This window comes from Carassius auratus, unplaced genomic scaffold, assembly GCF_003368295.1.
Source record: "Carassius auratus strain Wakin unplaced genomic scaffold, ASM336829v1 scaf_tig00214077, whole genome shotgun sequence".
NCBI lineage: Eukaryota > Metazoa > Chordata > Actinopteri > Cypriniformes > Cyprinidae > Carassius > Carassius auratus.
Genome location: NW_020527513.1, coordinates 626189 through 653978, shown reverse-complemented (window position 1 = coordinate 653978; position 27790 = coordinate 626189). Strand labels below are relative to the sequence as shown.

The following is a 27790-nucleotide window of genomic DNA, read 5'->3' as shown; positions in this document are numbered from 1 at the left end:
AGTCAAGGTTATTCATAGAAAAAAAAAATCTATGACATGATAAATTATTAAAAAGACTATCAGTTTCTTCATGGTCCGTTTTCTCAGTAACCATGGCAAGGCCTCATGCATTATTAACATGTACAGGAACACTGGTGGTGGAGCTGATGGTAACTCACAGATCAGCTTCTTTCCAGGTCTGTGTGCTGTGCGTGGGCTCCAGCGGAATCATGGAACCAAACCGGGGCTAATTCTTTCCGGCCAGCAATGAAACTGAGGGATTTAAAATCAACTTTTCTTTTTGGACCATGTAAGTCAACGCGATGAAGGAGGCTTTGTTGACACCGGAGGATGGAAAGAGGCAGAGGAGGGTGAGATTCCGGGTGGCCTCAGGGAACAGCGGGCGGGTTTTGAAAGAGATGTTTAAGGATGAAGGGCCGTCTGATTCCCTGGATTCAGACTGCACCAGTAGCTCCGAGGCGGACCGGACCAGCACTCCATCCACGAACGGCCATCTGTGTAGATACTTGGGGTCGGAGCTGGATGACAGTGGAAGTGAGCCTGATGACTGGATGATGTTTGCAGGAGGAAGAGACAAAGTGTTGAGAACCAAAAGAGTGAATATCATCAGTAATAATGGGACGGTCCGAGGAGTCAAGCACAAAGTCAGCGCTGGCCAAATCCTCTTTAATAACTTGGCTAAAAACAATGGGGTAAGTCTCTTAAGCTCAATACTTGACAGTGGGTGTCAATGCACATCAGAATGTACTGAAAAACTGACATTAACATGATCAGACTTTCTTTAATACTGACAGCTGCTCAGAAGCTTGGTGTCCTTAACAGGGTCAGAGCCTCCTTTCTCAGCTGCTATTGGTTACAAAGCCTGATCTCTTCTCTCAGGCTTTAGCCAGACAAACGAGATGTCCCGCTGAGCAAGATCACTGTACTATTAAAGTTTAATGATGCATTTCTTTAAGTGTTTTTGTTAAGTTAATCATCTTAATGTATTCTCAGAACCTCTGATTGGTAGTTGAGCACTTAGCAAGTTGCTGACAGCTTTTGCCTGATATCAGATGTAATTCTGTTACTTTTTTTTTTAACAGAGGGTAAATAGGGATTAGACAGACCAATAAAAACTATATAAGGTCATTATTTCAATAATGTAATACATGATGTCAATCAAACAACTACCGAGCCCATAAGGGGCAAGGAATCTGAGACAGGAGAAATAATTGTTTTTCAGTCTCACTCACAAACCTTGCAAGTTCAAAAAAAATAAAAAAAATAAAAGTATTTATATATAATATTTATTTATTCTGATTTGTGCAAACATTTTTAAAACTTTATTAAAGACCAGATAAGTTTGAACCAATGTTATATTAATGTTACTGTAAGAATATTAGTTCAGAACTTCGAGAGAACTTTGCCAGAATGTTATCAAAGTTTAGTCAATGCAATCATCATTACCTGTTAGCTGGGTAGCTGCAAAAATGTCAGTTCTGAGAACAGTTCTAACATTGAAATGGTCCCAAAGTGTCTGTTCAATGCACTGTATTTTCTGCTCCCACAACACTAAACAGGAAAAGCCATCACCACCTTTGTCAGCATGGGTCAGATTATCAATATAACAAATATATAAACGTTTTATGAGCTGCTCTGTGATGTCAGAAAAGGATGTTGAGAATCATTAGTCTGACAATAAGTGCACAATAATTGCATTACTGCAGGTTTTATGTGCACGTCATTCTTGAATCTTAACAGCTGACTCATGTTACTCAATGCTACAGTATTTGCACTAGGTTTGCAGTCATTCGTATGGGAATTTAATGATCAATACAATTTTCTTAAACTAGAAACATTTATAGGTTTCTTGTAAGACCACACAAACCAAACCATTATGTAACTATATGCTACAGCTGCATTAGACAGTTGCAGGTCATTCTCACTTCAACATGTGTGAAGGTTGAGTCTATTTTTGTTCTTTGCAAAGAAAAACACATTTGCACTTCATGAGAGCTGCTCTTCTAAGAAAGGATGCTGAAGGTCAATCTCAAGAACAGTGACTCACAAAATCAATAGATGCATCCTCATGTTGCCTGCAAAAGTTGCTGCAAACCTTGTACAAACACAGACTCGAAAGTTTAAATATAGTTTTATTTTGTTTTGTTTTTTTAATTACAGTTAAACCTGTGCTTTTAAGATTAAGGATATTAAACAGATTTTTTAATCAGGCAAATGTATTTTCTTTCTCTCGGATGGAAGCGAGATGTGTCATGATTAGATTGAACACTGTGAAAGAGAGCCTCTCTCGTCTAACGGCAGACTTCGATGTTTTCTTTGGCCCTCTCAGCCAGAACTGACCCCAGAGTTTGGGCGAATTGTAATCTACACTACCAGTTTTCGAGTGGTCAGGACTACATTTGAGCGATGTGAACTGGTCCGAAAGATCTTTCAGAACCACAGGGTGAAGTTCGTAGAGAAGAACATCGCTTTGGACAGTGAATATGGGAAGGAACTGGAGACACGCTGCAAGCGAGTGGGTGAACCTCCCTCACTGCCTGTGGTCTTCATTGATGGACACTACCTAGGGGTCAGTGGTCAAACAATTGCTTCACAGCTGTTTCAAAATTCATCCATATTGAATGTCATTATGCTAGTGCTTGAAATCTGAACAATGATTTGCACATTTTGTACATTCAGGGTGCAGAGAAAATACTTGCAATGAATGAATTAGGGGAGCTTCAGGATCTCCTCAACAAAATAGAGGTACATATTGATATTTCAAGGTTCCAAACTGAGCTTTTTGCAGCAATGTCAGAAGAACAGCTCCTACAATAAACTTTTTTTCATAGTGTGAAAAACATTTTAATCAGAACCCTTTTCCACTATAAAGACCTTTTTTTTTAGCACAGAAAAGATTCCACAGATGTTGAAGTTTCTTCTTTGAATTATAAATGTCAAGAAAGAACATTCACTTTTAAGTGCAGTAAAAGCCAATAGTCTATATAAAAAAATTTTTCTATATTGGATCCAACTGCTAAAGTAAAGACAGGCCAAACTGGTTTATTCTCAGTTTATTCTGTCAAAGAAAACACAACCATTTACAAAAGGGAAATGTTTATTACAGTTCAGTATAGTTCTTTACACATAGACTACAATCAGTGATTAATGTTATTTACATTTATGCATTTGGCAGGCACATTTTGCTATACAGTGCTTTCTCAAACATAGTGAATGTCAACAATTTCTACACAATCTTATGGCAAATTTGTAACTTTTTTTTCTTTTAAAAATCGTCAGTTTTTGTATGATTCACAATGTATACATTCATATGAAATCCCCACTATGTAAAGTAGTTACGCCATCCTGTGAGATCGTGTTGACAATTTGAAATTTGGGTCCCATCAACAATTGCAAATGCTTTCTAGAAAAGAAAAAATTACAATTACAAGAAATAATAGCAACTAAAATTTTATTGTGCATTTACATTTACATTGGTGCAGAACAGCCCAAAATAATAATAAAAAACTAAAATAAATATAGCATCACTCAGATTGTATCTCAAAGAGAATCTGCACATGGGTCAGGTATTTCCTTCAAATCCACTCACATTCTTCTCTGTCTCTCTGTCTGATGGTAGAGGGTTCAGCACCCTGACACTTGCCAGACGTGTGGGGGATTTGCCTTTGTCCCGTGTCCTATGTGCCATGGCAGCAAAATGTCTGTGTTTCGCAACTGCTTTACCGACTCCTTCAAAGCCCTGAAGTGCACAGCTTGCAACGAGAACGGTCTCCAGCCCTGCTCCAGCTGTTCTCATTAAGGTCCTCTTCAAGTGCCTGCAAACCCCTTCCCAGCACCCCCTCCAAACCCACAAGCCATGTATAAATCAAGAGCTGCAAAAATAACTGTTATTTATGAATAAACCGTTTTTTTAGAAAACTCAATTACATGTCTCCAGATGTAGTTTTTACCATATTTGTTATTTGATGATGATCATTTATTATAGCGTTAGGCTTTTTGTCACATGCCAACAGATGTCTGGCAACATTAGGGACACTGCTGTTACATTTAATAATTCATTGAAAGAAGATGACCTAATGTCTGTATACGAATGATATCGCTTTTCAGTTCAATTACAAGGTTGATAAAACAAAGCTTCAAATCTATTAATAATTAAAAGAAGTGTAAATGAAGTGTATTGCAATGATACAAAATAATCCCATAAATACACTTGAGAATGACAGAAAACCTTCACAAACAGTTGGAGATGACATGGAAGTGTGTCTCTGTGCTTTCATAGCCCTGTACAATGCTGCTTGATTCTGGGTCTACAAGGCAGCATTGTAAAGAGGCTCAAAGCTCAGAGTAAATCATCTGTGCACGGTGTCTACTGAGGGTATATAAAAACACCACTGGCAGCCTGTCTCTCAAAATCTAGCGAGCAGCAGCATTTTTTTGGGCATCATTGCAAAATGCCTCATAATGCTGAAGGTAGGCAGCTCGTTAGGTTTTCCAGACGCAGTCAGTGCCAGATTAAGGTTAGATAAATGACAGTACTGAAAGGACGTGGCCGTCAAGACTAGGTCGATAGCGCCCCCTGTTGTTGTGTTTGCTATGACAAAGATCAATAACAATAGGAAAATTCACACGAATATCAAATATCGACAGTCTATAAACGACTCAAAAGGTCAGGCATTCAGACACACACGGGATATATATAACGATTAAACTCAAGCAATTTTAGATTTTTAGATATCATCCGATTTTAAATATCTGATATATTGTGAGCAAGACATTAATGTATCGTGTTTGATTAATTACAAACAAAAAGCTGATTTTAAGAAGCGCGCGAAGTAGAAAATCGACCTATTATTTAATTGCCCCTCCGCAGAATCAGGGATTTATTTTGATAACCAAGCCTCTCAACGACAATGTCCATTTTTCTACAATCTGTCGAGTAAATATTAGTCATCAGATCAAAAGAGAAAACGCACTGTACCTTCACAGAGAGATCAAACCCTCGTCGTGGGAGGACATCCGCTGTTCAGCCGCGGAGTAAGCTACCTAACGTTACCTTTCTTCATGATCCTCATCACGGATGCAGCACACGTTTCTGATGTCCCTCTGTCTCAAACACTAGTGTCCTTCCTACCCAGACGGCGATGTTGGAACAGTAGGGCGCAACCGAGTCAAATTCTCACACAGCGCTCACAAATGTTGTCTAGGTAGGCTGCTCATCAGAATTTGAGCCACAGTCTATTTCTGATAATGTCCTGCTGCTGTAGATGCATTATGTAGACCGCAAACTGAAATCACTGCTGCCACTGACCGTACAGAATCACTAACTAATCACTATGCTAACGTTACATATTAGCTGTGCGAGATCTGTATGTTTCCATTATTTTGAGAAACCCTTTTGTATTTGTAGGTTGCAGCTCAAAAGTCCAGAAATATATCTAAGCCAATCAACATAAAAAAACATGGTTATTGATAAGCTTACTAGACTAGCCAATGACATCGATTGTTTTATTAAAAAGATCGACGTTAAATAAGAGCCATCATAAAGGAAAAATAATGAATATAAAATATTTTTCAAATCTATTTCAAGTTTCATGCTCACCGAACTGCATTCACTTGATTAAAAAGACACTAAAACGATAATATACTATTTTTTTTAAATAACTAGTTATTAATATTATTAATGTTTAATTAAAACTATATATATATATATATATATATATGTGTGTGTGTGTGTGTGTGTGTGTGTGTGAAAAAGTTGCTGCAAAAAAAAAAAAAACACTAACATTCTAATTTTATTTAATGTAACGTTTGATTAATTTAATGTATCATTTGTGGAATAGAAGCATTAATTCCTTAAAAAAAGAGGAAAAATCATATCTTTTCAGTAAAAAGGACAAATATTCAGTAGTTTCATAAATTAATTGAAATTTATTCATTTTTGTTCAGTAGCTCCAAACAGCTCAAATATCTACCCAAACAACAATCTGTCAAATAAACATATTTAAAAATATATATAGTCTTAAAGCCTTTTTACAAAACTTTTTTTTTTTTTACTTCATCGCTGTCTGACTGTTCCTAAGTGAAAATCTTGAAGCTTTGATTTAATTACAATGTTTAAAAACATTGCAAAGGTTAGACTTCAGCACAAGAGAGCATGTAACTACCATTAAATATTCTGTTTGCATGTGTACTGAGAGAACGTCTCCGGTTACTATCGTAACCTCGGTTCCCTGAGAGCGGGAATGAGACATCATGGAGATATTTCTCCGTTATGGGAACTCCTTCCCTTTCAAACTTTCCTGAAGCCCTATTGGCTTATGCCAGTCCAAATGACTGGCCAACTGACACAAAGTGGGGAGGAGGCAATAGCTGTTGTTAAGTGGGCCCTAAAGTGAAAAGGGCATTCCAAACCTTGGCTCCAGTGGGAAAGTCTCTGTTTTGACACAGCCCGACCCTTCGCACAACCACCGTAGCACATGAAAAGCTGGCCAGATTGCAGAAAGCAATGTAAATCTTCAGAAGTCCACCGAGTCGAGGACGATGACTCAGAAGTCGGGGCAGAGTGTGAAACCGTCTGCACTCTGGGGGTAGATAATAATTGAAGGCCCCGATATACTTCAAACAAAAATGAAGAACAAACTGATATGACGTCATTTTAAACAAAATCAGGCCAAAACGAAGTTGGTTTTGAGTTTGTTTCGGCAGTTTCCCCAACTTTCACGGGGAGTTCATTTTAGCTCCTAAACACCTTTGAGTTTCCATTGGTCTGTGGCGGTAACACAATCAGTGGGTGTGTTCTGAAACTCCACCCCCCCCCCCGGTTTGTTTCTCATTTCAATGGAAGTCAGGCAAGAGCGAACAATATCTCCGGCCTAGTCACTAGCGACATGAATACACTGGAGTGTCGAATAGCTGAGCTGGCACAGATATATCTGCACCTGTACGATCGCTCGCGGAGAGACTTTAAAGATTCAGAGAAAGCATTTAATTCCTAGAAAGAAATTGCAACGAAGCTTGGTGTCGACAACACGGAGTTACGCAAAAAGCAACGTAGAGAAACATCCAACTTCTGGACAGCCCTTGACAGAAACCTCATGGGCTCTTCCTGGAGGTCTGGGGAACCCAAGCTGATCAGACTCCACCCTCTCAGAGGCCGAGATGGACATTGTGTCATCCCCCTCCTCCTGGCTGAAGGACACACACTCTGCAATGTTGGAAGGAGGGTGGAATAGGACTTCAGGAAAGGTTGGAAGGGAAGGAGTTCCCATAACAGAGAAATATCTCTGTGATGTCTCATGAAAGCTCGAGAGGGAACTTCAATGGACTGAATGCTTCTTTTCAGATATCAAAATCAGAATGTTGCATTTTCACAGTCAATAATTATTTACAAAAGGCGGGGGGGCACTTGGGTTAGTGTTCACAAACTAGGCTGTCAACTCAGCAATAACAACAATGACTTTAGAAACACAGAGCTGTTTTTGGACATTTACAATTGCTTACATTAAGTCACACAAAATTACAGCGTAAACAGATGAACAGTCCCAAAAGCAGTAATGACATCAGTACTCTTTCCATAGGAAGGATGTGAAGATCTGAGTAGTCTTCATCAGTTGAGGGGTCTGAGGTGGGCCATGGATACCTGTTGTACTAAATTTGATTCTATAGTTCTCTCATCACTGATAAATGTGGATATAGTTTGGAACACACTTCTTTACTGTTTTTAGTACTATTTTAATCTATTTTAAATAAGTGGTAATTATAAAATAAACTGAATGTTTTTTTTTTAACCAATTTACCTGGACCTTTAAAGAACAAAATAAAATAAATAAATATATATTATGTTAGAGAGAGAGAGAGAGATTTCAATTGCTGTTCATTTTTGTAACTCACTCATGAATAATCAATAAATCAGCTTACTGCATTCAATGTCAAAGGCATTGTTTGAACGCCATCATCTCAGTGCATTTAAAAAAACAGTGGAGTAACATGGGAAACTTTTTTTTTTTTTTTTTTTACATACAATTTAAACCATTTAAACCACTTTCATCTAGCAGAATAGATGCTTTACTCTTCAAGTTAACTATTTTTGGTTATATCCTGGTGTTACTGCGGGAACTGTTGTAAAATATTAGTGTTTATGCTGCTTTGCATGCAAACTGTAAGATGAAATAAGACTGGTCCTTTTGCATTCAATGGACCTGATTTCAAAGCTCCAATGGTAAGAAATACCACAGATCTGAAAGCCAATGATTGTAAAATAATCATTTATCATAATTAGTGCTGCACGATTCTGGATAAGTTGAGAGTCATTAATTTTCTTGTCTCAAATAGAGATCACGATTCTCCCACGATTCTGAACAAAACAAAATATTGCTGCAGTGTATTTAAAAGCGTTTAATTATTTTGAATGAATTATTAAACATTTTAATATACACTACCAGTTCTAAAGTTTTTTTTTAATAAGAATTATCTTCTGCTCACCAAGCCTGCATTTATTTGATCCAAAATACAGCAAAAGTCGAAATATTATGAAATATTTTTACAATTTAAAATAACTGATTTCTATTGGAATATATTTTAAAATGTAATTTATTCCTGTTTTCAAAACTTAATTTTCAGCATCATTACTCCAGTCTTCAGGGTCATACAATCCTTAAGAAATCATCATAGTATGTTGATTTGCTGTTTCAAGAAACATTATTATTATTATTATTATCATTATAAATATTTAAAACGCTTGATAATAATAATAATAAATGTATTGATTTAGGATCATTGAGTAATGATGCTAAAAATTTAGCACCGAAATCACAGGAACAAATTCCATTTTAAAATACATTAAAATAGAAATCAGTTATTTTAAATTGAATAAAATTTTACTGTTTTTGCTGTACTTTGGATCAAATAAATGCAGGCTTGATGAGCAAAAGAGACTTCTTTAAAAAACATTACACATTTTACAGTTCAAAAACTTTTGACTGGTAGTGTATATATATAATATATTTAATAGACCCATTTTTTATATTAAAATTGAAAAAGTTGTTTGACCCGATGATTCAATGACATTCACACTTCCCATAAAGGACTGATTATGGTTCTTTTTTATTGCAGACATGATACTTGACAGCGTGGGGGTGTCAGAATGTTTGAAAACAGTATACTGTCGCTCAGCCTTTTCCAACTTCTTTTTGCCCCCGAACGAAGAATGAAAACGAACTCGGTATGAAGTATACCTTGTTCTTCAAAAGGGGATTTGTTCTATTTTGATTATATCTGAACTATAAACTTCCACCCCAGTATTTCTTTGACTGTACCGTAAGACAGAAATAATACTGTGTAGTTGAAAAGACAGTGTGTGAAGATGTTTCTTAAACAAACATGGTAAGTGCTCTCTCTGTGTAAGCGGCAGTGCAAACACAGATTTTAATGATTCAGTAAGACTTTTTCAAAGGTTTAACAGACTTGGGGAATCGTTGTCTTTTAGAAATTAAATCGCGATCTTTTAACGATTAATCGTGCAGCTCTAATCATAACCATGTCCAGTTGGTGTCCTCTCTGTATTGGCTATGGTTCTTATTTCAACAGCTACTGAAACCATGCACAGGTTAGTGCTTGGCTGATGTGCGATGGGCGGAGCATAAGACCTCAGCTGATTGGCTGGTTGGAGAGAATGGGAGTGCTCATGATGGTCGCTCGACGTTTGATTAGTTTTCCTTCCACTCCATCCTGATCCCCATTCGGCAATGTGTCATGACCTTATAAAATCTCCAGATCCACATGTCGCACCTCAGGATTACGTTGCTGTTGGAGATACAGAGCAGAAGTCAACAATTAATTCGTCAAAGAATTAAGAGGATTCTCTTCACCAAAGAATCCTGAAAAAAATCTCTCCTGGTTTCCACAAAATATTAAACTGCTTTAAATGTTGATAATAATAAATGTTTAAATGTTTTTTGAGCACCAGTGTACTGACAGATCATGTGACTCTGAAGACTGGAGCATTGGTTGCTGAAAATTCAGCTTTGCCATCACAGGAATAAATTACATGTTAAAATACATAACAACTGAAATAATGTACAATAGAAAGGTTCCATGTTTGTTAAAGGTTCTTCATCGAATCATAGACACCAATTAAGAGCTGTTTATGAGTGTGATCTTATCAGATACCTTAAGTTCTTTCTCTAGACGGTCCACCTCTGCTCCTAAGGTGTCAATAATGTTCTCCCCATGCTTCAACATAAAGTTCTCCAGCTCCTCTGGCGTCTTCACTTGCTGAATATCCTGCAGACCAAACACACACAATTTAGAAGCTCAGATAGTGACACTACTAATATGAAGAGCTTCCAAAAATATGATTCGTCAGCAAAAACTACCATGAATGTGTTTGCTAATAGTTTAATAACTTCTATGCAACCACGGAAAGACTTGAAACAAACACTTGAGTCACATCAGATGATCTACATCACAGCAGAAGCCTCGGCTCTCAGCACGTACATTGAGGATCTGTTCAATGTCTTGCTTCTCCAGGTATGAGCGTGTCACCACCCGCCCATCAAAGTCCACCTCCGCCTTGAAGTGCACTTTGCTCAGCCCTATATCTGTGGCTTTGACATCATGAATCGCCCTGGAGACAGAATGACCCAAAGTGAGGACATCAAATCTAATTTCATCAAAGCAAGAACAAGCACTGATGTAACTCTGTCTGAGCAAGCTTACATGTCAAGACGTGATGTATGCATGAATTTGAAAAGCATTTGAAGCATACTGCATCTACCTCCTTGTTAAAGTACAGTACTGTTATGAACTATAAGATGGCAGCTTTTTTTGCTGATGAAGCTCTTATTATGTAGACTGTGGGTACACGTAGAGGACACATACAGTGGAGAGAGGCAGGGACAGAGGACTGACCTGACAGCAGGGTCATTTTCTAGAAACTCTGTGAGCTTCTGCACATCCTCGGCTTTTATGGAGCGACCCAGCAGAGCCTCGGTGTTAGTGTAGATGAGGAATGCAGACACGGTTCCTAACAGGGTGCCCACACCCAGAGAACCCAGACTGTCATAGCAGGGGTTACCTATGAAGGGGGAGAAAGAGAGAGGCATTAAATGCATTGAATGTCACGTTCACTAAAAAAGGAATGAGATAAATATGAGTCAACCCAAATCAAAAAATCCAGTTGACATACTGACAATTGAATAGAGCATCTGCCATGAATAAGATTACCCACAACACATGGTGTTATGAAAAGGGTGCATTAGTTTTAGGACATTTCCTTTATTTTGTATAATATTGTAAATGGCAATGTCTATACAGCACTTTTTACATTAATGCAACTAAAGGTTAAGCAACATTTTGAGGTAATCCATTTGGATATATGCTAACATTGCCACAAAATGTTTCTTTAATATCAGATCCGCATATTAGAACTATTTATGAAGGATCACGTGATGCTGAAGACTGGAGTAATGATGCTGAAAATTCAGCTTTGCCATAACAGCAAAAAATTACAGTTTAAAATGTATTATAATATAAAAAAGTTATTTTTAACTTTAAAAACATTTCACAATTATAATGTTTTAACTGTATAAACTTTATATAAAAATATAAACTTTTCCACAAACTTTTGAACAATAAAGTGTATGTGAATTGGTAAACAGTAGTCTTAAATTGCACAATAGAGACCTCTAGTGGTTAGTGCCATTTCTTTCTTTTTTCTCCTAAGCCCTGCTATCTAAATTAACCATGCTTTTAGTTTAATGGATGATTACACTACAATAATAACATGTAACTGTAATATGCACCGGATAACAAAACTGAGCAGAAACTGTCATCAGGACAGTTCTCAAGCATGAAAGCAGGTTTACTGATTAGAGCATTATCCAGATCTCTACACAAACTTTCCACAAAGCAATGAAAACCACAGAGCAGGAGGAACAAGCTTCTGGGTATCTGTAGGTGCTGACTTTGTGTGAGCACAGACGTATAGAGCTTGATTTACAAAGCTTAAAAAGAACATCAATTGATCTTTACAAAGGGGATACAATTCAGTCCTGTATGCTTATTAAACTTGACCCTGTAGAAGAGACCGCAGAAACAGGAAAAATGTACAGTTAACATTAAACTGTATATATCATTGTTGCATTTATTTTTAATACCTGTAAGAGACGTTAGTCCCATACATCCAGCTGCCAGCACCACCCCGAGCACAGCAGCAGCGTCCTCCAACAGGACCACGTTAGTGCTGGGGTCTCGACTTTGCATCACTGTTGTACACAAAACAAACAAGAATGACCAAACTGACTGATCATCTCCAAGCTATGTCAAAACTACAATCACAGTCAAATAACTTAAAACGCTAACAGAAGAGTTAACCAAAGGTACATACCGTACTCATAAAAAGACAAGCCTTGTTTACTTGAATTCTTCTTGATCTCGTTAATGGCCACTAATAGTGTAGCTTTATGGGGAATCAGCAGACAGATGATATTAAAATAATGAGAAAGACCTTTCTGAATGTTAATGAAAATATGACAGAGGAAACCACATCTCACCTCCTTCAGATACCAGAGATCCTGCTAAAATACAATAAGCCTGCAAAAGATAATAATAATAATAATAAAAAAGTTATATAGACAGTTGTTAAAAACTTTGATGTCAGTAAGAATTATTTATTCCATTTTCTATTTTGCAGGGACAGATTAAACTAATAGAAAGTGACAGCAAAGGCATTTTATAATTTAACTTTGTATTCATCAAAGAATCATCAATAATCATAAATAAATCACATTTTCCACAAAAATATCAACCAGCTCAGCTGTTTTCAAAAATTATAGCTTGAGATAGCAAATTAAAATGATTTCTGAAGGATCATGTGATACTGAAGCTTGAAAATTAAGCTTTGCCATCATTGGAATAAATTCAGTTTTTAAATGTAGTCCAATAGAAACAATAATACAACATTTTAATATTTCACAATATTAATATTTTTCTGTATTTATCTGTATATTTGATCAAATAAATACATGTTAAAAATCTTACCAACACCAAACTTTCAAATGGTAATGTAACACCACAGACTTAATATTATTCTATCTACAAGCTCTACTCCAGTGCTACTAACCCAGAGCAATGGTTCTACTGGCTGAGGGTGCAGGAGTCCCATAATGCCATGATACCAGGACAAGCCAGCACCCATCATGAAGATGCCGACTCCGCTGATGAGAGAGGCGATGTAACGCATGTTGGAGAAGCCATACCTTTAATAATACAGGACAGTTGGCTTAGCCATGAGCACAAAACCAGAGGACATCATGCAGGGATCAGCTTGTATGAGCTGTACTTACGGATGGAAGGCGTCTGGGTTCCGGACAGACTGGCTGATGCCTAGTGCAAGAAGTGCCTGTCAAAGAGATGCATTGAATAAATGAACAAGTATATATATATGTCTCGGTTATTTATTTTTAAATCATACACCATCTTTTGTAGGCATGTCATTCAGATCAAAGGTGGTAATACAGACATGAATGCCAACTTACTTGATTGCAGGTATCAGCCAGTGAGTGGATGGCTTCTGAAAACATACTGGCAGATCCTGTATAAACCCACGCCAACAGCTTGAAGAAAAAGTTCAGTCCATTTCTGCAGTTTAAATCAATGAAATTAGACATTTATATCTCCACTTGATGCACAAATACACTGATACTCAAAACAGTGATACTTTTATTCAGCAAGGATGCATTAAAATGATAAAAAGTAACAGTTAAATAATGCTGTATTTCAAATAAATGCTGTTCTTTTGAACTTTTTAGTAAACGTAACCTGAATAAATTGCATCCGTAAATATTAAGCAGCACAACTGTTTTCCACATTGATAATAAGAAATGTTTCTTAAGCAGCAAATCGATAAATTAAAACGATTTCTGAAGGATGATGTGACACTGAAGACTGAAGTAATGGCTGCTGAAAATTCAGCTTTGCCATAACAGGAATAAACTAAATTTTTATTTTAAAACATATTACAGTAGAAAACATTCATTTTTAAATTGTAATAGTATTTCACAATATTATTCACAAAGTTTTTTTTTTTTTACTGTTTTTATTATCAAATAAATGCAGCCTTGTAAGCATGAGATACTCAACAACAACACAGAATTTTTTTAAAAAATGTCTTAACGTAACTAATTTCTCAAGCAACACATAATTACATAATTTGATGTGTACAATGCACTAGACACAGATCTAGTTGTTTTAAGGCTGACAGACAATGTGGGTCAGGCCTCATGAGGGAGCACATGTCTTTTAACTCAATATCCTTAATCTAATAGCTAGATAGCATGAGGCTGGTAAAACGTACATGCACATAGCCACCATCACCACTTTTCCAGGTCCATGTAGAAATGTCGCTCTCTTCCTAGACCGAGGCTATAGGAGACAAAAAATGATCAAAAACACAGTTAGCTAAAAGCACACTGTACTAATCTTTTGCTCTGCTTTGATGCCGAATTAGGAGCAAAATGGAGATATGAATATGAAAAATCAAAGAAATATCATTAAAAAAAAGAGGAATATCATGAATAACGAGGCCTGGTTACACCAGGACAGTAGCACCAAAACGTAAAAATCATAATGACAGGCTTGAACTTTTTTTTACCTTCGTGTTCCCCCAGAAGTCTTTGTACTCCTTCAGCAGCATCTGGTTTCTAAATATGTCTTATGAGAAAAAGAAAGGCAAACTGTTATCTAGACAGCAGAGGACATGAAAACATCAGAATGCAGATCATGCAGTAAATGAGAAGAGAATGACATACTTTCCTGGTATTCCCTTTCCACATTTTTCTTGAGATTCCTCTGCCTAGCAACTGCCTCTTGACTTCCCCATACATCCAGCGCTCTAAATAAAGACACACAAAACATGCTCATTTATCTCTCTACTCATAACTTCAGATCCTTACACACGATGACCAAAAGTATAGACCGTACACTACAGATGAAAAGGTTTTTAACACTGTTTATGCTCATCAAGGCTGCAATTATTTGATCAAAATACAGTAAAATGTTCAAATTCTAACTTCCAAATTGTAGTTTAAGAAGACGGTTGTACATACTTTGCCTCCACATCTGATCGCAAGAAGACGGTGAAGGCTTCTGTGTCATCATGGGGACTACGACGACGGATTTTCCTGAGCTGCTCAAGGTCACTTTGAACGCACAAAAACGCATCGATTCAATGTAAACATGGTGGAAGGGCAACAAACTGGATGACTACAAAGTGAACTACAAAGTTCTGCTTTCTAAAGGTACCTGAGTTTGAGGCAGAACTCGTTCATAGCCCTGACTGCAGTGATGAAATTATTCTTGGTGTATTTGGGGCCATATTCCCTTTTTTTCAGGACAGCCCGTACTGAAAACACAAGAATCATGCAAGATAGTTCAAATACAGAGAATCATGATATACAATGTCTGTGTGTAAAAGAAGACTTCACTACCTTTCACTTGAATGTTCTCTGCTTTCATCGGCCCTTGAGGTTTGGAACAAAAAATTGAATAGTTAGAATAAATCATAACTCCTACCACACATACATTACATAATATATAAATAAATAATACATAAATAAATAATACATAAAACTATTTATTTACATATACTCAGAAAACCTAAGAAACAAATGGCTTATAGAAATGAGAATAAAGACGCATAGTTTAGACATCATTCAAATGCATATGAACGAACATACAATAATGCTGAAATCATTACCAGCTGTTTTTGCAGAGGGCTGTGCAGCTTGTTGTTTCTCAGTGGGCTTTGGCTCTACAGGGCCGGCTGGAGATCCGTCTTTATCACTGCCTGTTGTGGAACAGTTCTGAACCCGTGTCCACATTGAGGAAGTGACTCTGGAATTGGGGAAGCTAAACCAGAGTTTGTGCACTCCTCTTCCACTTTGCCAACCTACTGAGTATCACGAGTTACATAATCAGAAGCATTTCTGGATGTAGTTCAGAATTATTCAAATTTCCAATATGGAATGACAACATATGACACAGAATTAAATACACATCCTTTCTCAGCCCTTAAGTTAAAAAAAAACAAAAAAAAAAAACATGCAAATGACACTGCGTGAGGCTCTTACCAAAACATGGCTTTGCGATTTTAGAGGCTCTCTGAGATAAAGGGGCTCGTTGTTGCAGGGAGACCCGGCAGAGGACTTGCCATGGTCTGTGGGCCAGGCAGGGGAACATCCTCTCTGTGGCAAGTCCAGCAGAAACACACTGAATCCTGCCGGACATTTACAGTACATTATGTTAGTAAATAAAAGTCCCTGGACGTATTTGTGATAACAGTGAAACATTTATGTACAAAATAAATTACACAGGATTTTAATAGAAACTGTGTAAATAAACGTTTTCCACAATCATAGTGACAGTTCTATCTATCTATCTATCTATCTATCTATCCACTCAAATTATCCATCTCACATTTTGAACACTACTTCAGCTATTAGATAAATGTGACAGTAAGTTCAAAGATAACTTCTTAATACAGTTACATAAAACCTTTTCAATTAAGTAAAAGTCAAAAGTAGGAAACATTTAAAACCCGTTTCGACAGTATAACACGTGCATGCTGTTCTAGATCAGCATAAGCTTAGAATTAAGGTTACCAACCAATGAAATCGGTAAGGTAACCTTACCCGGCTAGATATCCCGTCAACGCGTACCGAGCAAGAAGAAGATGTCTGAACGTGCGACTGCTTTAATTTCGACTAGATTAGATGAAGACTGACGCTCTGACAAAAACACATAGTGCTAACTGAATCTGACGGCACCCGGTGCCTTTCAGTTAGTTTAGCGTGACAGCTACATCTGGCAAGATGCTACAGTTGCTGAGGTAATTATAGACATGTTAAACACAGGAGCTGAAATAACAGACAATTCGTTAGGTATTGTTTACCTTTATGAAGCTCGGTCCATTGTTTACTGGTGGTGGGCGACTAACTCAAAACAGTCCATAACAAAATAGTACCAACGCCGACAGCAGTGAAGACGGAGAGCTCGCGAGATCATGAGTCATGGAACGAGAGCGCGTTAGTTTTGAAACTGCGCATTCAGTCTCGCATAACAGTGGAGGAGACCATCACTGGAGCAGTGCTGTTAAGATATCTTTAAGACTATAAAACTACTTTTATAAGTCAAAATTGAACATGTTCTAAATTTGTGAGGTTTTAATAAATTATACACATATGCTGCTGGTTGAATCGGAAATTAAAAATGTGGTTTCGGAAATTCATGTCAGCCCAGTTTATAATACCCTTACGAAAGGAAAATATATTTCCCAAAATATTTCTTAAAATATATTGTGATATATTGTAATATATTATTTTCCCTTCTTATTTTCTAATATAATATATATATTTGAATACATTTAATAATATATTGATGATGCATATATTATATAATATATTGCAAAATATACAAATGATTACCGCTTTCAATATATTGCTATATATTGGAAAAAATAAATATATATAAGAATATATGCCTAATATATTGCATGTTAGTTTTCAATATACTGCAATATATTTTTGTTTCATAAGGGTAAATTAGTGTATATGGCCAGAATATACATTTAACACGAAAATTAGGATACATTCCTTGCAATGTTGCCTACAAAATAAATAAATACAGCCTAAAAAAACATACTATTAATTTACAACAAAACTGTATCTTGGACACTTACAAAGTAACATTTGAATATACAAATATATAAGGAAAAATATTGAAGACATGAGCAAAGCAACAACAGAAAAGATGATCTCATCTGTATTTTCCTCAGCCCCATTCAGAAAAGCCACTGCTTCTCCACCTTCATAAAGAGAGATAACAAAACAGTTAGGATATGTATTTTACTGTATAGACATCTAGTGATTGGGTCCTTCTAGGCTACATGTCAGATAGAACAAATGGCATACAGTATTGCCAATAAGTTGATAGTTGTTACACTTGTTAATTTTTCAGTTTAACCAGGCTCAGTGCTGAGGGGTTGTCTGTGATCATTCTGGTTTGCTGACTTTGAGGAAGCTGTTTTGGTGGACAGGGATTTCTCTGGATGTTCGCTGCTTCAAATACACTGTCCCTGAAGGTGTCTGAATTCTCAGAGAACATCTCTGAACTTTGTCTCTTCTTGGGGATGAAACTTGAGCATTGAAGGCCTCTTAGAAGAAAATTCTGGTGGATTTTCTAAACTGGACTCTAAAAAAGGATGATTCAACATCTTTCAAAATATAACAACCTCAGCCAACTCTATTAATGATTTCTGTGGCACTTTAAAATCAATAACCCCTCGCAAATGACATTAAATGAGACCAATTATATTGACAAAATTCCCAGTATCAGCTCAGTTCTAGGAAGAATTATTGTATGAACACTATTAAACTCTCTCAAAAACATACCTTCCTCCCAGCCGTCAAGACTACTCTGTTCAGAGAGGACATTCAAATCACAAATATTCAAAGACAAAATCATGAACACAGAAATGAAATAATCTGAAAGAAGCTTTGCAAAAGCAACTTTACATGCCTTGGAGGAAATCACCCATCCACAACGCTTTAAAGAGACTGTCGTAGTGAGACACGTAACTCGCTGGTGCTTTTGACCCAAAACAAACCCAGTTTTGTAACATGTTTTACAACTTTCACAAGTAAGCACTATTATTAAGAATAAGCACAGTATATAAAATAGGGTGTCTTGGAAACCAATATAAATTATAGCTATATATTATACCTGCATGCTATCAAAACAGGGTCTTCGAAACTCTTCACTGCTGCTGCTGGCAATTATACTGTTCATTGAGCTCAACACAATGCGTATTACAGAATCTAACTTCTGCCTGTCATGGGGTATACACCAAAAAGATGTATGGTTCAGTGATTTATAAACAATGCCTAATGGCTGTAGTGTCACTATATGTATATGTTCAAAAGTTTGAGGTCAGTAAATTAAAATGTATTTTTGAAAAAAAGTCTCTTATGTTCAGCAAGGCTGCCTTTGTTTGATAAAACAGAAGTAAAGGTTTTTTTTTTTTTACTTTTATACAATGTTTTCTATTTTAATATATTTAATATAAATTTGTAAACTATACTTTATACCTGTGGTGGCAAAACAGAATTTTCAGCAGCCATTACTCCATTCACGTCACACAATCTTTCATCTTTTTAATATTTTTAATTTCATTTGATGAATAGAAAGGCAACAAGAATAGCATTTACTTGAAATAGAAAGCTTTTGTGATATTTATTTTATTTTCTAAAAGGCTTTACTGTCTTTAATGTGTCCAAAATAAAATAATTAATTTCTTAAAACAATCTTACTGATTCTCAAACTTTTGAATGGTAATTTAAGTAAACTTAATTTAAAAATGAAGTTAACAGAAGAATCTTGCAACATGTCTTTGCTGAAATTCTTTTAGTGTGTTTTTCATGGTTGACTGTTGAGTGAGTTGCCCTCACTTGACCTCCATTGAACCAAAGAACTGCATCCAAGCGTCTCACGAAAACATCCTCACTGCCTGACACATTTAAAAGGAGAATTTCTAAATATTATGACCCATCTCAAGATGTCTATATGATAGGGAAAGCAAATGTGACTCACTGATGAAGTCGGAGATCTGGGAGTGGAAATGGTCACAGTACTGAGCAGAAATGAAGACAGTCAGAGTCTGTTCTCAAGGTTCTGTTTCCTGACTGTAGTCAGTTTCAAGAGAGAATTCTGCACATTCTACATTCTGTCAGAACACAGAGATCCTATAGAGAGAACAGCCAGAATTAAATAAAATATACACATGCTGGTAAACTGTCTGAACAATTCTAACACCAAAGCCAACAGTGATTTGTAGCACAGTGCCATTTATGCTTTGCAGTGAGTCTTTCATCCCATTTAGTTCTATAATTTAATCTGGATGTTTTGTGCTTCCATACAACAGACTCCAGAACGGCAGAGATCTGCCCAGGAGGGTGAAGTAGCCAAATTCTGGAGGAAACTGTGTTTGTTGCATTAAAGGCATGCACTGTACACTAACATGTGTACTGAATGTTACGTAAAACATTATTTCAGCAATATATACACTATTATTATTTTATATATGTTATATTATATATATTATTTTATTTGCCAAAATATGAATAAGAATCAGCTTTGGAATCTTTTTTTTTTTAACAAATTAAGACAGGGCAGGTAGCCTAAAATCATATGCATGCTTTTAAATTTTAATAACGATATTTACATGGACATTACAAAGGATATCCGTATGCATGAGTGATGAGTGGGCCAGCTGGAATACTGATCCATACAGGGTGCAAGTGTTGCCATGGTAACCATTTCCCCACACAGTCCAGCCTGTATTGTGTTGGTGGGAAGCACACAGCTTAGTGTATCTCCCAATACTGGGTGCATTTGTGGACAGGACGGGAGACACCATATAGGGAATGTACTCCTTCATCATAAAATCACAGTAATAAAATGTACAAAGACAAACAAAATGCAAGTAGAGATATTTAGGATGTTAAAACTAAATGACCAATCTGGGGTGTTGATTCTGCTTGCCAAAAAGCTGTTCTATTTAATTCAAATTTGCAGGAACATCACTGAAACTTTATTTTCTGTCTCTCCGCTATCACTGTTTTTAAAAAATAAAAAAAAGTGTCTGTTTAATGCATAGACGTGTAACATATCATTACTTGGAGAGAAGAACAAGAGCCACAAATGCATTAAAACAAGTTTTGTATTTTTATTATTAATAATATTTACATTACCATTAAAAAGTAATGCCTTTGAAACAAGTCGCTTATGCTCTGGATTTATTTGATCCAAAGTACAGCAAAGAAAAAAAGAAGTAATATTGCAATATATATATATATATTTTTAACAATAGATTTTATAATATAATTTTAAAATAAGTCATTACTTCAGTCTGCATCATTACAGAAATCATTCTAATGTGCTGATTTTCCGACATATAGTCAGTGAAGTGCTAATGTAACTGGCATAACGCAAATAAATGTAAATAAACCCTGAATGCAATACATTTTCAATCAAACAAACAAATACATTAGTGGTTAAAAGCACAATATTGAATATACCTGTCGTCATTTACTGTACATTTTACAATCCCAATCAAAGCTTCGTCAAAGGTCATCAGGCTCCACTAGGTGGCGCGAAAGCCTGCTGAAAGAGACACTTTCACCTACTTTTTTCTAGTGCTACCACATGTAAATAGGGAAGCATACGTGGATTTCTGCTGCTGTCGTTTTCCAAGTGAAATATATCCGTTTCACCTTTAAATGTACAAGATGAGCACGCAGCAGACGCTGAAAGTGTTCGTCACGAGACGCATTCCGCAGGAGGGCATGCAAATACTCCAAAACTCCGGGATGTACGAAACTTTTTTATGATCTCGTATTCATGCATTATACGCGAGCTTTGCGTGTCTAAATGTCTGTGATGCTTTCCCTGAAGTGTTAATGAGATGAAGTAGCTCGCGACAAAACTACGGTGGCCATGGTGTTCGTTAAAAGCATGTGTGAACCTCAAGGAGCTTCAGAGGCAGTTTGCCTTCACTCCTGCATTTAAAGTTTCACCATTGACCTTGTAGTATGCTGACAGTCTCGCACTGTTAGTCACGAGCTTTATTGCATGCTTTGATATTTTACACCAAATGTAGCAGAGCAAAATTTAAATGACTGCAAAGAATGGTTTAAATGCCTCTGTTGTTATCCATTATGTGCAGGTGTAATCTGTCAGTGTGGGACTCTGATGAGCCTGTGCCCCGGGCAGAGCTCCTTCAGGGGGTGGCAGGCGCTCATGGGCTTATCTGTTTACTCTCAGACAAAATTGATGCTGAGGTCTTGGATGCGGCTGGTAAGACAAACCTCTAATTACGCTTTAGAAGGTGAAGATACTGATTTGGTAATACTTACATCACACATTAAATGTTCTCAGGACCCAATTTGAAAGTGATCAGCACTCTTTCTGTGGGATTTGACCATCTTGCCATAGATGAGATAAAGAAACGGTAAGTTCACATTTCTGTAAGCCTTTTGATTTGACCCCTGAAAGTGAGAAAATGGACAGTGGATCGATTAAGATGGATCACAGAAAGACTGTTTATATAATACGCATGTACGATCTTTCTTTGCCCCAGAGGGATAAGAGTAGGCTACACGCCCGATGTTTTGACAGATGCTACTGCTGAGCTGACAGTGGCTCTGCTCTTGGCCACATGCCGACGTCTTCCCGAGGGTGTAGAGGAGGTGAAAAAGTCAGTCTAACACATTTTCTAATACATTGTGTCATATATCACAGTTTTGTAGTGATCAATTCCAAATGTTCAACAATCTAAAAGGGATAGTCCATCCAAAAATGAAAATTCTGTCATATCATTTATACAGTTTCTCCTGAGGAACACAGAAGATATTCTGAAGAAGGTTGGTAACTAAACAGTTTTGCTTCCTCTTGAACGAAACGATGAAAGTCAGTGGAAACTGAAACAGTTTGGTTATTAGTGTTACTTGAAATATCTTCTTTTATGATCATGAGAAGAAAAAAAAAGACATAAGGGTGAATAAATGATGACAGAATTTTCATTTTTGGATGGACTATTCCTTTAATGTTTAATAAGCATAAACTTTTTAAGAACAGAGAGTCAGTACCACTGTAATATCTCTGTTTTTTTGGCATATTTCCCATCTCTCTCAGTGGCGGCTGGAGTACATGGAAGCCTCTGTGGCTGTGTGGTTATGGTCTTTCGGGCAGTACTGTTGGGGTGATTGGTTTGGGCCGCATAGGTACAGTATGAATTATTCATTTTTTTCACTGTCTACCATAAATAAGCTACCTATGCATCTGCTCTACTATGTACACCATCTGTTCTTTTAATGAAGTGACATTCAGTGACCATTATAGTGAAAACAAATCACTTTACAAATAAGCATCCTGTTACCATATGCAACATGAGCTCTGTAGATAATGGAATATGTCGCCCAGTTTATGCTGTTAAGACAATGAAGGTGAATTGTTTAGACATTATCATTATAGAGAGAATAACACGGGCTCTAACAGATTTGTTAATCTGGTCATTTGTAGGTTTGGCCATTGCAAGGCGACTAAAGCCTTTTGGAGTGAAGAGATTGCTGTACACAGGCAGACAACCCAAACCTCAGGCTCAAGAGATTGATGGGGAATATGGTAAGAAAATACACTAAATTGCTTGATGCAACTCAATATAAGAATACAGATGGAATAAAACTATTCGGAGGGGATATAAAGATTGTATGATGTTCTCTTTTTCGTCTCCTCTCAGTGCCTTTAGATACTCTGGTGAGAGAGAGTGATTTTGTGGTGGTGTCTTGTTCTTTGACTCCTGACACTCAAGGCCTTTGTGACAAAACCTTCTTCGGCAAGATGAAGAAAACGGCAATCTTCATCAACACCAGCAGGTAAAAACACACTTGTAATGTTAAAGCAGAGAAGCAGTGGACCATGTTTGATGTTTAATGCTATATTTGACCCATATTTGTCAAGAGAATTACTGTTCTCGTGACTCGCTCTTCTTTTTTCTTTTTAAACTACTCTGCAGATAACAATGATTGATTTTTCAAATCAATACTAAGGTGAAAATTACTGTATTCTCTTTTCTCTAGAGGGGCGGTTGTGAATCAAGAGGACTTGTTTGAAGCCCTCAGCAGTGGTCAGATTGCAGCAGCGGGGCTTGATGTTACAACCCCTGAACCTCTGCCCACCGACCACCCACTGCTGACCCTTAAAAACTGTGGTGAGGGAAAAGCAGCTGTTAAATCCCACTAGTGCTCTTGTACACTGTAGACCCACTTCAATATTTTTTGTTTTGGCCAATGAAAAGCCATGTAATAGTAGAAAAAACCTTGTCTAACTCAGTCTCACTTTGTCTTACAGTGGTTCTCCCTCACATCGGCAGTGCCACCTACTCCACACGTGGTGTCATGAGTGAACTGACGGCAAACAACTTGCTGGCAGGCCTGACCGGCTCTGAAATGCCCACTGAGTTGAAACTGTAGTGCTCTGGAATGCAGATGTCATTATATGAATGGAAATTCAGTAGCATACATCCATCCAATAAATCCACTGCATTAACTAGATGAGAATAGAAGGGATAAAAATTCATCTCACTTGGTAAATCTTGATCATGACAATTTAATATGTTAAAGATGCACATTTGTTCTACTGTGATATCACACATTCAAATGTCCTTTTACACTAAAAGCTGAAGTAGAATGAATGTAATAGGCATTTAATTTGTAACAATAAAGGATTTATTGAAATTCCTGTGTTTGACATCTCTTGGATTAGCAGTTGTTGTTAAATAAATAGTTGAACCACATTTTCTAAACATCCGGACTTGACTGTAATGTTAAATGTCATAGTCATTACATAAAATATCCAGAGCATGTTTAGTTTTTACCCTCATAAAACATTAGAATGAATCCAAATGTATAAATGGGAACTACTGGGACTTTAAATTTACATTAAAGCAAGTAATTAATATAATTCCAATCCAAGTTTAAGTCACAACAACTACCAATAAAAAAGACTTATTGCTTAGACCATTGTGAACATGGCAACACTCTGTTAGACGCATCTTGTTTGACAGATTTCAACTGAGGTCGGATGAGAACAAATCAAGTACATTCAATTGCATCCAGTAAAAAAAATATTAAATAAAATAAATGATACAAAGTTACATCATCTCTTTATTAACTGCTGTGTAAGTGACCGTGACCGTGCAGCAGAGTCCTTCATGCTCATCTCAGGGAATGTTTCTGTTCACGGTCAATCTTCATATGCTGTCCAGCTTCTTCAAAACATAGGGTGCTGAGAAACAAAAAAAACAACAAAACCCATATTTCAACCAACATCAACATTTTGATTGACATTAAGAGACGTAGCTTTGTTTGACACATTGTTGCATAAGCTGTAACTATACACGGTCTCTAACTTTAAAGGTGACCTCTATCATTCACATAGACAGTAAAAACCATGGAGACCCCATTAAATAGATATAGTACATAATACAGTTACATAGATCATCAAACAACACAACTCACAATGTGCAAACTCATTTAAAAAATAATTCTTTCATAAATAAGTTTTAAACGATCGCACGTGCACTTCTGATCTGCTACATCATGTATGAAGCAGCTGAATACTCACTGACTCGCAGAACCGCGACATAAATCAAAAAATTACGAACAGACGTGATGACATCTTCGCGCATTTTTTTCTTCATCTCCTCCGGGTCCATCTTTGGCCCAAGACCCTCAATTTTAAACATGTTTAAGCTGGAATCAAGAATTGTATGTGCCTCAAATGATCACTCCAACACACATTCAATCCAAAAGGCATGCGAAAAGGGAAATACGTCACGTCGGACCGGCTTCTAGGACCTCCCCTATTAGACCGCTACATTGTGCCTGATACTAAGTCGGGTATTATCACGATCAATAGATAATTGAAATGAATACGTTCCTTATAAAATAAAATTTTGCGATAATTCAATGTACAAATATACTACGAATTAATAATATATATTTTAGAAAAAGCATCGCAAATCTGTCATTTAAATCAGGCAATACTAAAAAGAACACTTTTTGTCATGGCTCAGTGCTTTGGTTTTTGGAGCGTGCTTTCCGTGAATCTGTGTGTAGCCTACCAAATAATTTGATTAATTATTTGTTGATTTTAATTATTTTATACAGACAGTATCCTATGGCACTGAATCATTTTTAAAAAGCACAACAATTATAGCTGCACGTAATGTACATTAAAAAAGTCCACATAAATGTACAGTATTTAGTGAATCATGGGGGTAGTCATATCGATGACGTCAGAGTTCCTTCATAAAGAAATGGGGCTAAACCTTGGCTATTAAATAATAATTAAACTATTAAATCATATTAAATGTAAATGTACTACTACTACTACTACTACTACTACTACTACTACTACTACTAATAATAATACAAAATGACAACATTTGAACATATCCTGTCCCTTTCTTATTCACATTCCTTGCATAACTATATGTAGACCATTTTGTCAGTGTTATATATTCATTTTATTTTTTACATTTTTATAATTTTATTACATTTTATTCTTTTTATTGTTCTATTTTTTCCTTTCCTGTGTACTAGACGCTACACAGAATCTAAAACAATTTCCTTGTGTGTAACGAATACTTTGCAGTAGATCCCATTCAGTAAATACCTCACATAATTTTATCTGCAAATAGATTATTTTGTTGTGGATCATTTAAAACATTTTTTTTTCTTCTGTGTACTGGAAGCTGCACTAAAATAAATTACCTGTGTGTGTAAGTATACTTTGCAATAAATCTCATTTAGATTTTCTACTATTGCTAATTCAGTATCCATGAAGCATTTTCAGATATTAACCTAAATCAGGATTAGTCTGTTGTTTAGCAGTTTCAGTTGCCTGTAAATAATTTGACTCCTGTGAATCATCTTACCTCTAGGTGATTTTGTGTTGATGGCCAGAGGTGTGTTCTTCTCTAAAGAGCTGGGAGCTCAAAAGGCAGCACTTTATACCTGCCTGTAAACCGGCACTTTATTAGCCAATATTGAAAAAAATGATCAGATAGGTTTTGAGAAGGGCTGCTTCTGCACGGGCGATGCAGAAGGTGGATTTCAACAGAAAATCCAAGGTAGGCCTCATTAGATTGTTTGAATAATATAGTCATCTGAATTAGTGGTTCATGTTCATTTCAAGTCTGCACTTTCAGGTAATTGAAATGACTACTAAGGGAACCCATTTTTGATTATGCAGGTCAAGCGATCCATTGCTGGCGATTTAGTCAACATGAGCGAAAGCTTTTTATTGCGCTTTCTTACTTGGTCACAAACCTACAAGTCAGTTTATTGTTAAATAATAAAAAAACAAATTCTTTGCATTAAGGTATGGCAGTTTGTGTCTTCTCATCAGATGTGAGAAAATGTATTTTTTAAGCTTTTCTTACATATTGTGATATCAATTGAAATATATGTGCCTTTTGGACACATCAGTGTGGTTCTGTTCTGTGCTGTTACAGCGCCAGTCGACTGGATTTCACAGTGAGGCAACAATGAAAGATGTCAGCCATTTTTGATATCTAAAAAAATTTAGCTGTAACAATGTTATTATGTTCAATAAATGTGGATACTGATTTATTTAGCATGACAAACACTGTTTACAAGATAAAACAGCTGTAAAAAAATATGTCAGTGGATTTTGATGTGAGATGACAAGAGAGTATGGACTTTTTGACTATTATTATGGAAGATGGACTGGTATTTTAGCCAGAAGTGACGGTTTAAAGTTAAAACCCCTTAATGATAGATTTGTTGCTTACAAACACGCAGGTTTTCAATTCACAAGATGTTAATTGATGTCATGTGTATTATTGCAATGTTTTTATTAGCTGTTTGGTCTCTCATTCTGACGGCACCCATTCACTGCAAAGGATCCAATGGTAAGTAAGAGATTTAATACTAAATTTCTCCAAATCTGTTCCAATGAAGAAACAAACTCCACATACTCCTCTTGGATGGCCTGTTGGCGGGTACATTTAAAGCAAATTTCTATTTTTTTTATCTATTCCATTGTCTATTGTGTATCATTTTCTGACCCTAGTCTTCCTCTTTATCCTTTCCCTTCTCATCTCTCACCGTTTATATATCTGAAAATGGGAATCGTTATAAAATTGAATTGG

At 36.5% G+C, this 27790-nt stretch overlaps 4 protein-coding genes and 1 pseudogene across 4 annotated transcripts; 2 read left to right on the top strand and 3 right to left on the bottom strand.

Annotated features, from left to right (window-relative positions):
• Window positions 1–206: 206 nt before the first annotated feature.
• On the top strand, window positions 207–4029 carry LOC113091121 (glutaredoxin domain-containing cysteine-rich protein 1-like). Its single transcript, XM_026256555.1, has 4 exons — window positions 207–692; window positions 2330–2569; window positions 2680–2745; window positions 3620–4029. Exons 1-4 carry the CDS (start codon window positions 303–305, stop codon window positions 3797–3799), a joined length of 876 nt encoding a protein of 291 aa, XP_026112340.1. The 5' UTR covers window positions 207–302; the 3' UTR covers window positions 3800–4029.
• A 4966-nt stretch (window positions 4030–8995) lies between these two features.
• On the bottom strand, window positions 8996–17095 carry LOC113091108 (zinc transporter 9). The gene is made up of 19 exons (XM_026256544.1): window positions 16949–17095; window positions 16128–16273; window positions 15752–15946; window positions 15486–15530; window positions 15301–15400; window positions 15105–15197; window positions 14808–14890; window positions 14651–14709; window positions 14354–14421; window positions 13536–13638; window positions 13344–13399; window positions 13121–13256; window positions 12552–12591; window positions 12386–12457; window positions 12156–12263; window positions 10909–11074; window positions 10495–10624; window positions 10168–10281; window positions 8996–9801 (listed from the first exon to the last, which is right to left on the bottom strand). Exons 2-19 carry the CDS (start codon window positions 16234–16236, stop codon window positions 9757–9759), a joined length of 1722 nt encoding a protein of 573 aa, XP_026112329.1. The 5' UTR covers window positions 16237–16273; window positions 16949–17095; the 3' UTR covers window positions 8996–9756.
• A 1053-nt stretch (window positions 17096–18148) lies between these two features.
• LOC113091112 (uncharacterized) lies at window positions 18149–21187 on the bottom strand (annotated as a pseudogene).
• A 37-nt stretch (window positions 21188–21224) lies between these two features.
• LOC113091094 (glyoxylate reductase/hydroxypyruvate reductase-like) lies at window positions 21225–24206 on the top strand. Its single transcript, XM_026256525.1, has 9 exons — window positions 21225–21424; window positions 21779–21909; window positions 21991–22063; window positions 22193–22309; window positions 22747–22835; window positions 23134–23235; window positions 23351–23486; window positions 23691–23821; window positions 23962–24206. Exons 1-9 carry the CDS (start codon window positions 21333–21335, stop codon window positions 24081–24083), a joined length of 993 nt encoding a protein of 330 aa, XP_026112310.1. The 5' UTR covers window positions 21225–21332; the 3' UTR covers window positions 24084–24206.
• Window positions 24207–24315: 109 nt separating this feature from the next.
• On the bottom strand, window positions 24316–25462 carry LOC113091095 (mitochondrial import receptor subunit TOM5 homolog). Its single transcript, XM_026256526.1, has 2 exons — window positions 25237–25462; window positions 24316–24897 (listed from the first exon to the last, which is right to left on the bottom strand). The coding sequence occupies exons 1-2, from the start codon at window positions 25355–25357 to the stop codon at window positions 24863–24865; spliced, it is 156 nt and encodes a 51-aa protein (XP_026112311.1). The 5' UTR covers window positions 25358–25462; the 3' UTR covers window positions 24316–24862.
• Between the last annotated feature and the right edge of the window lie 2328 nt (window positions 25463–27790).

Bases quoted from the DNA above. Each gene is read 5' to 3' on its own strand.
- LOC113091108 (XM_026256544.1), bottom strand. From the start codon at position 16,236: ATGTTCCCCTGCCTGGCCCACAGACCATGGCAAGTCCTCTGCCGGGTC. The intron at 15,198-15,300 runs GTACCTTTAGAA...GTGCGTTCAAAG, and splicing joins GAGTTCTGCCTCAAACTCAG to TGACCTTGAGCAGCTCAGGA. The intron at 12,592-13,120 runs GTTAGTAGCACT...TATCTTTTGCAG, and splicing joins CAGTAGAACCATTGCTCTGG to GCTTATTGTATTTTAGCAGG.
- LOC113091094 (XM_026256525.1), top strand. From the start codon at position 21,333: ATGTACAAGATGAGCACGCAGCAGACGCTGAAAGTGTTCGTCACGAGA. The intron at 22,064-22,192 runs GTAAGTTCACAT...TCTTTGCCCCAG, and splicing joins ATAGATGAGATAAAGAAACG to AGGGATAAGAGTAGGCTACA. The intron at 22,836-23,133 runs GTACAGTATGAA...GGTCATTTGTAG, and splicing joins GATTGGTTTGGGCCGCATAG to GTTTGGCCATTGCAAGGCGA.
- LOC113091095 (XM_026256526.1), bottom strand. From the start codon at position 25,357: ATGTTTAAAATTGAGGGTCTTGGGCCAAAGATGGACCCGGAGGAGATG. The intron at 24,898-25,236 runs GTGAGTATTCAG...TTTGTTTCTCAG, and splicing joins TGTCGCGGTTCTGCGAGTCA to CACCCTATGTTTTGAAGAAG.
- LOC113091121 (XM_026256555.1), top strand. From the start codon at position 303: ATGAAGGAGGCTTTGTTGACACCGGAGGATGGAAAGAGGCAGAGGAGG. The intron at 2,570-2,679 runs GTCAGTGGTCAA...TTGTACATTCAG, and splicing joins TTGATGGACACTACCTAGGG to GGTGCAGAGAAAATACTTGC. The intron at 2,746-3,619 runs GTACATATTGAT...GTCTGATGGTAG, and splicing joins ATCTCCTCAACAAAATAGAG to AGGGTTCAGCACCCTGACAC.